At 37.2% G+C, this 15,103-nt stretch overlaps 1 protein-coding gene across 8 annotated transcripts; it reads left to right on the top strand.

Moving 5' to 3' along the window:
* The first annotated feature begins 330 nt into the window (after positions 1 to 330).
* On the top strand, positions 331 to 8,525 carry LOC112200059 (geranyl diphosphate phosphohydrolase-like). 8 transcript variants are annotated; one of them, XM_040517848.1, is made up of 11 exons: positions 331 to 910; positions 999 to 1,116; positions 1,928 to 1,997; positions 2,540 to 3,024; positions 3,122 to 3,353; positions 3,508 to 3,582; positions 4,042 to 4,098; positions 4,257 to 4,484; positions 7,273 to 7,563; positions 7,658 to 7,892; positions 8,172 to 8,525. In XM_040517848.1, exons 10-11 carry the CDS (start codon positions 7,736 to 7,738, stop codon positions 8,462 to 8,464), a joined length of 450 nt encoding a protein of 149 aa, XP_040373782.1. In that variant the 5' UTR covers positions 331 to 910; positions 999 to 1,116; positions 1,928 to 1,997; positions 2,540 to 3,024; positions 3,122 to 3,353; positions 3,508 to 3,582; positions 4,042 to 4,098; positions 4,257 to 4,484; positions 7,273 to 7,563; positions 7,658 to 7,735; the 3' UTR covers positions 8,465 to 8,525. The 8 variants fall into 8 exon arrangements, with proteins under 8 accessions (XP_040373782.1, XP_040373779.1, XP_040373783.1 ...); XM_040517845.1 differs by having other exon boundaries at positions 2,540 to 3,353; positions 7,341 to 7,435; positions 7,512 to 7,563; positions 7,661 to 7,892; XM_040517849.1 differs by having other exon boundaries at positions 2,540 to 3,353; positions 4,257 to 4,333; positions 7,341 to 7,563.
* Positions 8,526 to 15,103: the final 6,578 nt, after the last annotated feature.

The following is a 15,103-nucleotide window of genomic DNA, read 5'->3' as shown; positions in this document are numbered from 1 at the left end:
GATATACGTGTGGAAAAAAAAACAATTAGCTACAGAATTCCATGTGAAAAGGTTTATTAGAGACATAATTCTTTTGTGTGAAAAAGTTTATTTAAGATATAATTCCGGGCAAACAATTGAATGATAATTGACGTGCCAATTCACACACATATTGTGAGCCCCGGAAAATTTATTAAGCTTAAATTGAGATCGTTCGACAAGTTACATATTTACGATCTCGGTAATTGTCAAAGTGCTCGAGAATATTTTCAGAATTTTACATAAAGTGAAATCCTCAATTTAGGAGGTGGATGATAAAGTATACGGCACGGCGAGTTCATGGAAATTTTCGGTTAAGTTCGGAATTAAAGATCCTTGTTGGGCTTTAGTATGGTCTGGTACAAGTTGAGTTTTCGATTTCAAGGTTTTGAGTTAGCCACGTTATTGAACATAGTGAGGGAGCTTAATTAGAACAATAGCCCACTTAGAGTGCATGAGCTACCCGTGTATAATTCTCAGAGAAACACGTTAGTATTGAGGAAGTTTATTCAGCTACCTGAGTGCATGTTGTAGATGAAGTGTATAGCTGGTAAGGAGACACACGTCTAGGCTTCTGAACACCCAGTCACCCACCGACCCACCGACTCCCTCCTACCTATTTCACCTTCCTCTCTTCTAGACTTCTAGTCTGTCCCAAAAACCACGCAGTGAAAGAAAACTCCAAATTCCAGAACCAAAGTTTCCTTCACCGAATCAATTACCCTCTCCTTTATTTCATTAAAACCTTCACCAGTCTCATTCTTCTTCCTGTGTAATTTTCATCACCCACCATAGAAACCAGCCATGATGGTTATTACCTGAAGGGAAATATGGGTGTCTGACCCATCATTTGAGATTGATCGTCTTAGGCTTGGATTCTGGATCGATTAAGGTAAGCTTCTTGAGCCCAGAAAATGTTCTTGGTGAATTAGAAATCAGGTTGTGCAATTTTGATAATTCTGGTCTTGTTGGTAATTGAGGTGGGACGGAGGAAGAGAGGATTGGAGAAGTGGATTCTAGCGTTCATTGCTGCAATTGGAAGTTAGAGGCGTTGGGTGTGGGCATCAGCGAACCTAATCATTAAATTGGTCAAGAAAGGTAAGCTGACAATGATTGGTATAGTTATATGTGGGTTTTGGTTCATGCTTGTTGAAGTGTTGACGTCTTTGTGAATGTTTGGGTGGTTGATTCTGTGATTAATTAAAGAAGGGCAAGTGGGTCTGCTTGTTGACAATTATAGTGCTATGAGTTGATTTAATCATGGATGGGTATTGGCCATAAACATTGTCTGGGAGTATAGCCGCTCCTTATTTGATAGCTTTTGTAAGAAAAATGGAAAGGTCTTTGAACCATGTTGTTGTCAATACTTGAATTAAATTGGGTTAGCTTGATTCCCGTTTCTCGTTAAGAGATGAGTAATTGATTTGGTATTGTTGGTTTATGCTTTGCTTAATGTGGGTGTCCAGAGTAAATTAGGTACACCCATTTTGAGTTGAAATTATGTTGGAAAAACATTGGGTGTGTTTAGTAATTCCGTCGAATTACTATGCGACAAAACGGTTAAGTAAATTTGAGATCTTTCGTTAGTGAGATCGTTATTGGTTTGTTTGCGTATTTTGTGGTTTGGTAATAAGTAAAGGAGAGAAATTAAATATATATCGAGTTGCCTTAGTAAATTGGGTGCACTTATTATATGTTTGGTCGATAACGTAACTTCAGGTAAATGCTCAATAATTTAGGTAATTATCGAATCTACCTCGATTGGTCAAACATGGTCAAATGGTCAAAGTGGTCAACCCTTGGTCAACTCCTGGTCAAACCAGGAAAAGTTGGTTTGGACGATATATTAGTCGTTGAGATTTCGTATAATTGTTCAAAAGATATTAACTATCTAAATGTCGGAATCTAGGGCTCCAGTTACCCGGGGAACAGAAGGTTCGTGACTCTCGGAGTACGGGAGAGAAAGCGTCAGAATCCAGGTAGGGATTCAGGACTCTCCTCGGTTAGTGATTTTCTTATATTGTTATTAAATGATGCATATTAGTTGGTATGGTTTGGTTATGTTCAAATGCAATGCATACTAATCAAACCACGTGAGAAATTGTGATGGCTTGAGAGCGAAGGGTAGCTCTGACTTCCTTGGGTTCGATCCCCAAAACCTCCGGAGGGTTAGTTACACCGGTCGGACGGTGAGCGATCGCAATGACGACCCGATCCGTGTGTGTAGCTAGGTAGCGGACGCTCTCGCTACGCTTACCTGGTGATAAATTAATTTGAGGTAAGGTCGTGTAGTGGGTCTATGGGACCGGCCATCAGGTAACACTTGGATTTGGCGCCGTATTTATTTAAGCATCATGCATCAGTTTTCAAGTTGAAAATATTAATGTTTGTCGTTCATTTTCAAATATTTGGTTTAAGCCTATTTTCATACTGGAGCTCCAAAATCTATTTATTGGTTTCAAACCTAGTCGAGATAGTGTTCCTGTTGAGCTGCGAGGACGAAAGCTCACCCCTACAACAGTGTGGATGCAGGTACTGTGCACTGGTGATGGGACAGTAGCGGAGGGAGCTGGGTGTGCATAACAAGTTCGGTAAACCCTTGTCTGGAGTTGTGCTAAACCTCATTTCTCAAACTTCGTGCTTCGGAGCTTGTTGTATCTAGCCTCGGGTTAAATTCAGTTAAATTCTCTTTCATTGAAATCCGTACCCCGTGTGCGTCTTTATCCAAGTTCTGAACAAACAAAGTAGTTCCTAGCAACCCAAGTTTTCACCTCAAAATTATTAGTAGCTTCCGCTGTGTTTTACGAAAAGTTTTCAAACAAAAAGCCTAGCGGTTCTCTAGAATGTAAATCGAGCGTTCGGTTTATATTTTAGAGGCTCGCGGCACTGTGACGTGCTTAAGCTGGTGAGGTGCAGCTTGGGGCGTTACACATATCAGTTGCAATTGTGTATGTATTTCACACGGATTTCCGTGGGAATTCTATTTATATTGATCAAATTTGAAAGGTAAATCTCTCCCTCTCATTTTTTTTGGAGAAAAATATCTCCCTCGATCTCTCATATCAAAGGGTAAACCCCGCTATCTCTCTCTCGACTTGCCCAGCACCGCGGCGATGACGCAGTACGACCGCGGCGATGACGCAGTACGACGTCACACCGCCATCACCGATTACCGCAAGAGGTTACTTCAGCACAAGGAGCTCAAATCCGGAGTCCGCGGAAGTCAGATTCGCACGCCAAATCCTCCTTATTCATGTTCGATTCTTCATCTGCAACCGGAGAGCGTCTGTCTCGCCATCGGCAAACCAGCTCACAAGCAATTTGAAAGTCTAGAGGTATGCTTCGATTTAGGTTTTCTAATCTTTCTTCTGCTGAATTTGATTCAGTATTCAGAAATTGCATCTTCGTACCTTGAAATTTTCAGTTTGTCTCCTCCCCCAATTTTCAATTGAAACCCAACACATTTCATTCACTATTTTTGTTTTTCAGTTCTAATAGGAAAAAAAAAAAAGATCCAAGCTGAAAACACATTCATCTCTTTCGACTCAGCGGAGGCGGCGACCGGTAAGGTTTTTTTTTTTGATCTTGCCAACTTATCCTCTAAGGAGTACTGTTGATCTTTTCCCCTTCGGAGAATATGGATCTCAGAAGTCAGAAGTACTTTTAAATCAGGCCGGAGTCCCGTATTTATAAATTTAAATATACAGAAAGTGCAAGACTACCTTACTTGAAAGATGTTTGCAACTTTGCAATAATTAAGGTAAATCGGAAAGCCAACTTCTAGTGGGGTTGGGAGATCATGAAGCTCTAAAGGGATCATGGCTAAATGTGCGACCTCTTAACAAACCTAATTTTGGAGACTATATTTGTTTCTTTGATTGTTATCGTTAGGATTCTTCAAGTCATATGTTGATTTATTGGTTGACATTGTTGTTATTGCTGTAGACACTGATGTTTTAGAGTTAGAATAATGATCTCGACAAAAAAAAGACCATGCAGTTTACCACTTGTATTGCTTTTCAGGTTAATTATGCTTCGGCTCGTGACAACAAAACTCTTTTTGACATCGTGAGTCTGAAGGTATGCTCAACATACTTCTATAGTGTCTTCTCTTACTTCAGGTTTTTAACTTCTGGTCTAACTCTATTTTCCATCATTCTATCTTGTTGTAGTTCTATCTTTCAATAGGTCTGTAAATCACAAAGCTTTTGTCATTCACTAATAACTTTAACAAACAGGAGCCACTCCTAAGGGTGTCTTAAACGTCATGAAGGTTGAAGGCTTGACAATCTATCATGTAAAAAGCCATTTACAGGTATATCAATAGTTCCATACTTGACTAGTTTTCTTTTGGCTCTAACAAGATAGTGGTAGTATATATTTTTGCTGGGCTTTTTTTTCTTTTGCATGTAGCAATTTTCAGAAATATAGAACAGCCACATACAAACCAGAGTCATGATGAGAAGGTAAATATTACCTCATTTATTCTTCTTATGACCTCAATAGCATCTTTAACAACTTTGGGTTGCCAAAATAGTCATGTGATGAATTAGGGATCGGCTAATTGAGGATTTATCTAATTAGTCTTTTGGCAGTCATGAACTGCTTTTGGAACTTGACTGTTATTTAAAGTCTCAGCAACTAAGTGGCGTTGCATATGTCAATATTTGATAGTAATAAAACTAAACAATTGCACAATTTAGAGTAATAAAATTATCCAAGTATTTCAAATTACAACCAAGTCATAGGTTACAATATCAATACAACAATCTCATGGTTATCAGAGCAGTCTAAAGCAAAAAAAACAACGATATACAAAGTAGGTCAGCAAGTAACCTATGAAGGATATATGGCAGCGGTGGTGCTAAGCCTCGACTCCTAAAGCCGAACAGCTACACTGCAGACTGGGCAATATCAATACAACAATCTCATGGTTATCAGAGCAGTCTAAAGCAAAAAAAACAACGATATACAAAGTAGGTCAGCAAGTAACCTATGAAGGATATATGGCAGCGGTGGTGCTAAGCCTCGACTCCTAAAGCCGAACAGCTACACTGCAGACTAGGCAATTGAAACCGAATGGCCCAGGGGAAAGTACATAAAAAACGGTAGCGTGAGTGGACAAAAATAAGTAATTGTAATGAAAAGGGACTTTATACTTTTCCACATTTATTCCTTTAAAAACTCGATGCATGCAACAATGGTAAAACATTGTCTTTAAAATCGACAACCTCGTAAAGACAAACCAGTCCCGCTGGTTAAGGGAAATCGGACTAGCCCCACTAGTCAAAAATAATATAATAAGTAGGGGAAGATGATAGCCATACGAATGAGCCTCTCAAGCTCGGGTGATAGCCTCCCAGGCTAAAGTACTCCCATACTCCCGTATATACCCTTACGCCACTAAGTGTAGCGATTAGGATATTGGGCTTCAGCACTACTGTCACAAAGACAGTAACCAGCGCCACAAAGGCGGACGAGCTTCAGTGATCCCATCACGTCGCCACAAAGGCGAACTCAATGCTAGTATGATAAAAATCACCCCAAAGTATGGCACAAGAAAACATATTCGTAAATCCAGTAAATCCATAAATACATAAGGCTTCCCCATCTCCCGCAAATGAATTTCCAACGATGTGTCCCACACGCCAAGAGTATCTCAAAACAATAATAGAAAGGCAAGATCAAATTATAAATCGTAAATAGAAACAAAACCAAATCCAACATCATCATTAAGGCATTCCCAATGCTAAAACCGAAAGTCGATATATAAATAAGAAATATAACTCCATTGAAATCTCAAATCAACGAATGAAAATATAATATGAAATTCTGGAAATCACCTCGGAAAAATAATTCGCCGAATGTCATTATAAATGAAAATATAATATGAAATTCTGGAAATCACCTCGGAAAAATAATTCGCCGAATGTCATTATAAATCATAAATCCAAATCTGAGCATACAAATTTATATCCGAAATTCATAACCGAGATAAATCATAATCAATCTCTGAAAATCATCATTGAAAGCAATTCCACGAGATAAATCGAAATCAAATTCCGAAATCAAATCATATGCTCGAAAAGTAATATGATAATTAAATAAAGCAATAATTCAAGAAATAAATGCATGCATCATTATTTAAAATAAAAGTCCACTCACAGTACGGCTAACGTGGTACCCAAGTGTAAGGATCTTCGTCAAGTGATGGGTCGGTACCTCGTCCTGTACACAATTATATTCCGTAAACAATAATTTGACAAATAAATAGGATTATAAAACGAAACCCAAAAACCCCACGTAAACCAAAATCTCTATTTCTTTCTTGATTCAAGCCAAACTTCACCACCAATATCAATCCGTCGATTAAAGTATTCCATAGCGGAAACAAGGGAAATCCGAAGGTCGGATTCCCACAAAAATATTTATAAGGAGGTTCTGGATTTTTTGTTTTATTATTATTTTTATTTATTTATTTATTATTATTGTTATCTATACTATTATTAAGAGATGAGGCTTTTATTAAAAAAATAAACAAAAAAAACCGACAACCCACTTTTATCTCCCACTAACTTTTTTTTTTTTTAAATGATTGATTTCATTAGTAATCAAACCATGAAAACAGGCCAGAGTCTAACAGAACTTACACAAGAAAATCCGGGACAAACCGGGTAACATATCTAAGCCACAACTAAAGTCATTAAAGTCTAAACGGACGCTCGCTGAACAACAAGCCTAATCTATGCAAGAATACTAACTTATCTCTACAATAACTGTTTTAATCTTTTTTCTTTTTTTCTTTCAGAAAAAAAAAAAAACTATATGTGTGGAGGAATACAAGTTATTATTATTATTATTACTAGATGGCACTACACACTGTGTGAAAATTGAATTATTATTTTTTTAATAGGCAGTGTGAAGTTATTTACAGGAGTTGGTAGTTTTTCATGGAATTATAGAAGTGGGTAGTTTGATTATCTATTTCTCATTTTCACTTTTTTTTATTTTCTGTTTATTTTATAATTTGATTATATCACCTCTATCTGTTTTATGAGTTGTATAGTTTTTTTTAATATTTCAGGGTCATTTTAGTACATTTTTTCTGTTTTGGCTAACAAAGTATTGTATCTTAACAAGAGTACAGATTATTATTATTATTATTATTATTATTATTATATACATATATATATATATATATATATATATATAGTTTTTTGTTTTGTTTTTTATTTATTTATTTTTTTATGGAAGAAATCCAAAACCTCCTTTGATGGAATTGAAGTCGTAGATATAGATATGACTTCTCTACCCTGAAATAGGGCATGAAGGGTAGGCTAGGCTAGCAGTCCTCTTCCAGCTGTCAAAAAAATATGGAGGCAACACTTAATAAGATCCAATTTCTGGACTAAGCTAGGTACGTGCTCAATCACAAATTCACAATGCCCTAATAAGCGTTAATGCATTGAAAGCCTGCACTTTCTCATATGAAGGAAAAAACAGCAATCAATAAAAGTGATCAAGCTATCTAGCTCTACTACCTACGTATGTCTACTACCTACGTATCTGTAAACACAAAGATTGTGGCCATATCTTGTGGACTCGTGATCCTAATGGACTCCAATTCTTATATACTTAGAAGGTCACTGCGGGTTGAGGGTATTCAGACAAATTTAGTGCATAACTCAAGCAAGACGGTTGTTGGAAGATATAAAACATGGTCAACGAGACGATGGTTGAAGCTGCGACGCCGGGCAAGGTGCCCAAAGTGGTAGTTGTGGTGTGCTTGTTGAGAGGGAACAAGGTGTTGTTGGGACGGCGCCGCTCATCTCTTGGTGATTCCATGTCCCTTCCTGGGGGACACCTCGAGTTTGGTAATTGATTATATATCTTTCATTTCTCTCTAACTGTCAGTTCTAATGGCTAATGAGGATATCCTCATTTATCTTTTCAAATTTGGCTAAACTTACGTAGAAATGTTTCTTGTATAGAAATATATTTGATCACTTGTGCGTATATGATGGTTATCAGCATGAGAATAACATTGAATTTACTTTTCTCCCAATCCTGCTCAAGTACACTGATGTTTTGCGGCCATTTCCATTTCTTACCGGGCTGCATTCGTGTTTTATAACTTATCTGTGTACTTGCAGGTGAGAGCTTTGATGAGTGTGCAACAAGAGAAGTGAAGGAAGAAACTGGTTTAGACATTGACAAGTTACAGTGTCTGACAGTCACAAACAACCTGTTCTTAGACAAAGCCAAACCATACCATTATGTGGTGATTTCTATCCGAGCAGTCTTGGCAGATCATCAACAGCCTCAGAATATTGAGCCAGACTTCTGTGATGGTTGCGGTTGGTATGAGTGGAACATCCTCCCCAAGCCACTCTTTTCGCCCTTGGAAAAAGCAATTCAGGCTGGATTTAATCCTTTCCTTTTTTAATCTTCAACTATATGTACTTATATATTACCACCATGATCAGCCTGTTATTGTTTTTTTTTTTCTTGAAAGAAACCACTTAATCGTTGTAATATCATCTCAATTACGAAGCTTATCTTACAGATTAAGCTTCTAAGCTGTCTAGATATGCATGATACTATTTCTAGTAATAATTCGTCTTGGGATATATAGACGGCTCAAATATTGATCTCATCATAAAGTCACTACTACAAAAAACGCATCACACAACGGTGGAAATCTGTTGTGTGATTTGGACCATGTCTGTCGTCTATCTCGGTGTTGTGTGATAAGCACACTCACACAACGGTGAAACACCGTTGTGTGAATATTATAGACACAACGCATCAGTTATAACCGTTGCACCGATTATGTGGATGCCAATGCCAGATATTGGATGCGGCGCATTCAATTGTTGTTTCGATGGTGGTCAGACAACAGAAGTAAGTACACACTGTTGTTGGTTAACTTCTCACACAACAGAAAAATATGGCAACTGTTGTGTGAGTACTAATGAGACAACAAAATTTTATAGACCGTTGTGTGATTTAACATTAGACAACTGATACATATTTGTTCTGTTGTGTGAGTATTAATGAGACAACGGAATTTTATAATTACCGTTGTGTGATTAAAATTGATTTGTTGTGTGATTAAGATATATACGTATTCATACAACATAATGTAATTGACTGTTGTCTGATTATTTTCGGTTCTTTACCTGAAATATTTGCACAAAAATAATGCACAATATAAGATTTAGACATCGAAATACTCTAATTCAACCATTTAATGTACCAAAAGAGGTAGCATTCATGTATCCATTCATACCATAAAACCAAAATAGAAAGCATTCCAGCTAGCTTCATGGCTGCTGCATTCTAACTAATTACATTGAAAGATAGCAAAAGATGATACAATCAAATCATCTCAAGAGAGAAATATTTGCTGCTAAATTTCTCTCATACTTGCCACTAAAGATTCATCTCCTACATGGAATGTTAGACCTGAATCCACACCCAACTTGGATGCCAAGGGCAGTTGCAGCAGCTGCCTTTGCTACTTGGTCAGCATCAAATTTCTGCATAAATAAAGAAAATGGCGGAAGCACAAACAAAGAAAGTTAGGTCTAGTTTGTAACTTTTGGCAGATAATCCATTACAATACCAACATGATCCTAGACACCTGAAAACCTCATTTTTAATGCTTTTGCATCCTCTCCGAGATACACATGCACAAAATCAGTGATTTTGTATATATAGTTCACACTTGATCTTATCAATAGGCTTGACTAATATGTCAGTGATTACATACCAAACTCTAATTATGTTTATATATATGCAAAGTCAGCTGCCCATGTCAGTAACTTAGTTACTAATTCAAAATATTCAGAGTGAAGGCACCAGTACGACATAATAAAAGAAAACAAACCATTTACAAGGACCTAGCCAACATTTGGTAAAAGGGTGTTAAAGATGATTTCAAACGAAAGTCTGACAGAAATTGTAAATATCAAACACTACAGAGACTAAGCTCTTCCTGGTATGTACAGTACTGTGTACGCACCATATGACCCCAAATGTTTAAGTAGCTGATTTTTGGGATATAAGCTGGGGGGGGGGGGGGGGGGGGGGGGGCGCAGTCTGTGGTTGTACTTTATTAATCTAGTCATCTATACTACTCATACAACATCTACTAGAGAGCCCTCTCCAACACCCTAACCCAAACACCTTATTTCTCTATAATATAAATAGGATTTACAAGTGACTTATAATTATCATTTTTAAAATGTTGCACATTTGAATGATTCATTAATCATTATGCAAAGTTGAACAACAAAAATTTATCGACCTAGAAATTAAAGAACAAGTCAGGTTTAATGTATCATAAAAGAGAAGATGACTGACCATTATATGAGCCTTCAGACTTATAATTAAAAAAGCATGGTACTCATCATCAGAAGACTCAACATTATGACCACGTGCATTCTTATGGTAAACGGTCCAAATTCCCTTGCAACCTGTTAGTGTTACTTGTTAAATCCAAAAACAGAATGTATGGTCATTTTCATTTGATCAACTCTTACTGTAAATGGATATTAACTAAAGTAGCAAGACATACAACCAAAATAAACTACCACCGACCTCAGTAATCATTTCTGGATGAATTGACTGACGAAGAACACAGAGCGAACCATTATTTCCATGACCCGAACAGCACACCTAAAATTTATCCCAAAAAAAAAAAACTTACAGTTATCTATTTATAAAACAATACCAACATTCATAATGTCAAATTTCTCAATTTACAAATAACAGAAAAAGATAAGTACATTCCAAAATGGCCTAAATGTTGCCTGATTGAGGAAATAAGGAAGCAGGCATTGTAATCATTTCCAGAAGGAGCCTACCGAAACTGGTTAAGATTAAGCATATAGCCCATTATTCATATCAAGGAAAACTTGTATATAACAAGGGGGGAGTAAGTGCATCAGCTACCAGTTCATAATTGCTCTGTTTAGCAATTCCAGTAGCATTTGCATCTGCATTTATCCTTAGCCCATAAGAGAAGTCCTTCAAAGGACCAACATTAACAAAGAATCCCTGACAGCAAATGAGAAAGACCTCTACATGTACCCAAATATATATATATATATATATATATATAAGCGACAAATTAACATAAAGACCAAATCATAACAAATTTAACTGCTAAATATGTAATAAAAAGAACATAAAAGCACATATGCAGTCAATTCAAATTTAAATGCTCTTTCTGTTTACAATATCTCGTTCTGCAATGGCAGAGATCCTCTCACTGTTTTTTCATTAAAAATTCCCCGTATGGAACAAATCAAGCAGATTAAAACATAAACAGGAAATGCATTCTTCGAAAAGTGAACAAACTGAGCTGATTCTACATTGTTTTGAGCTGACCCATATAAAGAGAGCTCCTCACCACTAATCATATCTTGCAATGCATCAGAACATGACATTCGCAATCACTTAGCTGATGGGGCATCACCTTCAATATCTCCTACCTATAACATTAAAGCATCAGGAAAGTTTTTTATCCATTCAAGTATAGAAATTATTGGAAAAACAACATAGTTTGCAATCAGTAAAGATCAAAACAAAGAAAATATTTGAAGAGATTTCGCTCAACATGAAAATTATCAAAATCTTGGAAGATTCAACTACGCATAAAACAAAGGATGCGCAAAAGTTCCACTTTGTAACAAGAAAAATGGAACCCAAGATGTCTACCCTGCCTATGTGCATTAAATATGAACCAGGCATGACTAATATTCAATACTAGATGCAAGAACCCAGACCATAGCTGCAGTAAAATTTGAACAAGGAAAGACAAACTTCTGATTCCAAAAGTTATCTCAAAACATATCCCATACTTTTAAGAGTTTTTATTAATGTGAAATAACTTACTGAAGGAGGAGCCTTGTATATTTGATTTGATTAAAAGCAAATGTTGTCCTATTTACAGCAATTCATGCAATTGTTGGAGGAATCGGGCATACTGTTTTTCTCAGATAAATAGCAAATGCATGCGTGCAGCAACCTAAATAATCAAGCTGATATGCAACTTTAAGGCAGTAACTGCTAATAAAACAGGTCCTTTACTAAATAAGAAGAGTTGAAACCAAAGCAATAACAAATTTTCTATTTACCACACAATAAGCAATAAGGCAGTAGTAGCATAGGAACTGGACACAAGTTGGCGTACACAATTTTGGTTCCTAGACATGCACTAGTTAACAGAAGAGGCTAGTAATCTGACTGCAATTTCAACTCCCTGATCACATCCATAACTAACTAATGACCTAAGCTAGAAGGAAAAAGAATCTACTTCCATAAAAATGCAAACTTTATACACATAAACATGACCATTATATCAAAATTTTGTGATAACTGATCAGAGAGAGCTTGCCTTCTCGGTAACTTTGTTATTCTTGACGAGGAGGATTGCTGGATAAACACGTCCCTTGATGCTGTACCTATGACTACAACACATTCCAGATTAACCAATCAATCAAATTTCAGTTTTCTCTCAAAAACAGAAGCTAGAAATTCATTTTGAGAGAGAGAGAGAGAGAGAGAGAGAGACTGAGACTTACTAGCCATTGAGGGTAGTGAGCTCAAATCAATGTGAGACGCAGATCCAAGGAATGCCATGAATTGCATACCTTTGTAACAACTTGGACAAGGTCACCCGAAAGAATCATAAGAGTATCTATCAAACTGCCCATTTGCTACATTCGCATTTTGGAGTTCTTTGGTGGGATTTGGTAGGATCCAATGCTTCACGCGATCCAAACAGTATAGTTCTTAAACATGTTGATTCCTGCAAAAACTCTATCTTCAATAGATGAAAAACATACAAAAACTTAAACCAAACAAGCATAAAAATCTCAGCGCGCTGTTTCGAAATCAAACATCAGCAGGATCATCAGACTCTTATACAAGATGCCACTGATTTCACTGCCAATCAAGCAATCAGATACTTTTCCTTCCGCAATTCTCATAAAACCAAATATATAATGAGTTGTGTCTCTCTCCAAAAGAGTTACACCCAACTCATAAGATCAAACAATTCTTATGAAATCTATATAGACAAACAAAATCCAACAAACACAATACCTCAAGAGAATGGCTTTGCATATGCTGCTTGAGATATTCAGGTTTCTTGAAACTAGCACCACATTCTTCACATGTATTAGAATTCTCCACCACAACTTCCTCACTAGCCTTTGCCATTTCCATCTCATCCTACAGACCAAAACACAAAGAACCCAAATTTAAACCACAATCAACAGACCCAAAACCAGAAACAACCTAATTTCAAAATCTGCTCCAAACCCAGAACCCTATCTCCCTCATAATCAAAAACCCAATCCTAATAATCACAACTTTAATTGTCCAAACAAAACCTTGACAGAAGTGTAGAGAACGGTGACGAAGGAGATGGCGGTGGTGAGGAGAAGCTGAGCGGATAAGATGCCGCAGACCTTGCTGGTTCATGCCTTTACTGAGGGGCCGGGTACAAGACCTCGCCGGACTCGATGTCGACCTCGTTGAGCTTGTCGCTGGCGCCAGTGGTGTTCACCTCCATGTAGTGCATCGTGTTCATGGCTTCTCTCTCTTTTTCTCTCGTTGATGTCGTCCTACCAACGAGATCGATTTCAATCAAAGATGAAGAGCGAGCCCTAATTGGTGAATTAGGGTTTAAGGATAAGAGTAAATCGGAGGTCAAGCAACACTGTGACAGAGTAAATCGGAGTAGAGGTAGAGAGACAATTGGGAGTGGAGCTAGTGAAGAGGAGAACAGTGACGAAGAGAATTTGGATCGAGAAGCTATTCTGAGGGTCGAGATGTCGAGAGAGAGGGTCGAGAGAGTCGAGAGGTACATTTCGTTTTGTTTTCTTTTTTCTTTTAGACATGATATGGTATGGCAATTAAACCTTGAAATTTTCTCAAAGTCACTCCCACAACAGAAACTTAACAAACTGTTGTATGAGTGCATTACGTAAAATCAAAATGTGAAAACATGGAGGGAAACATGCCGCCTATAACATTTTGGCTCAAAATATTGCCGCCTATGTTCCTACTTCACACAACAGAATATCTTAAATCTGTTGTCTGATTTCTACAACTTGCACTTGGCGTACCTAGTGGATGACATTCAAGCAAACTTCCTCAAAATTTTGTGCTCAGTTTTTCAATCACACAACAGAAATAGTTATACCGTTGTATGTGGTAGCCCAAATTTCAGTGTTTCAAGAGGTAACCAAGACGCCAGAGTGAAGGAAAATCTGCCGCTAAAATTTTTTAAGACTCAGACAACGGACAATACTTAATTCCGTTGTGCAATGTAGTTCTGATAAAAAAGTTATCACTTTGTTGACATTCACACAACGGAACATCACTAATACCGTTGTACAATAGAGTTTACTTAAACACACAACATATGATTTCTGTTCCGTTGTGTGATTGGTGTTGTGTGATTAACTTTTTGTAGTAGTGAGTATTCTACTTTCATTAAGTAACATGCACTTGCTAAAATTGTGGCTAAGATTATAACGGTTGCAGATAAAAGACAAAGAAAAATTGCAAAGAAAACATCACTGTGATTTTTGCTATTACTCATACCGTTGCTAACAGCCTAACAGACTTTACAAGATGGAGAACTTTCTAATTTATACTATACAGAGAAGGCCTAACTAATCTTTTAATCGACTAGCACGTGAAGCCCAATACCACCTTGAAGGTCCGGTACTGTAGTTAGGCCTTCTCTGTAAAGTGCTAGTCGATTAAAAGGTTAGTTAGGCCTTCGTGGTTCCACGCTCTTTACAAGATACTAATCTTCTTATTTATACAAATTCTCCCGAAGCTGTCGGTTACCGAAAATCTTGGTTCGGGACTGACTTGGTTGGCTGGTTTGGCTCGGGAAAATTTGTCAGCCCTACCTTTTTCTATATAAAAGGCATTTGTATTAGTTGTGTAATCCATTAAGAAAGAACCAAGTAATAACATCATCTTCAATTCTCTCTTATCTTCTTCTTCTTCTTCGTTCTTCCAAACCCTACTTTCAGCATGGTATCAAGAGCCA

The sequence above is a fragment of the Rosa chinensis genome, chromosome 4 (genome assembly GCF_002994745.2).
Source record: "Rosa chinensis cultivar Old Blush chromosome 4, RchiOBHm-V2, whole genome shotgun sequence".
NCBI classification, from domain to species: Eukaryota; Viridiplantae; Streptophyta; class Magnoliopsida; order Rosales; family Rosaceae; genus Rosa; species Rosa chinensis.
This window is presented reverse-complemented; position numbering and strand designations above follow the sequence as displayed.

Excerpts from the sequence above, each read along its gene's own strand:
- LOC112200059 (XM_040517850.1), top strand. The coding sequence starts at position 7,736 with ATGGTCAACGAGACGATGGTTGAAGCTGCGACGCCGGGCAAGGTGCCC. Across the intron at positions 7,893-8,171 it reads TGGGGGACACCTCGAGTTTG|GTGAGAGCTTTGATGAGTGT; the intron begins GTAATTGATTAT and ends GTGTACTTGCAG.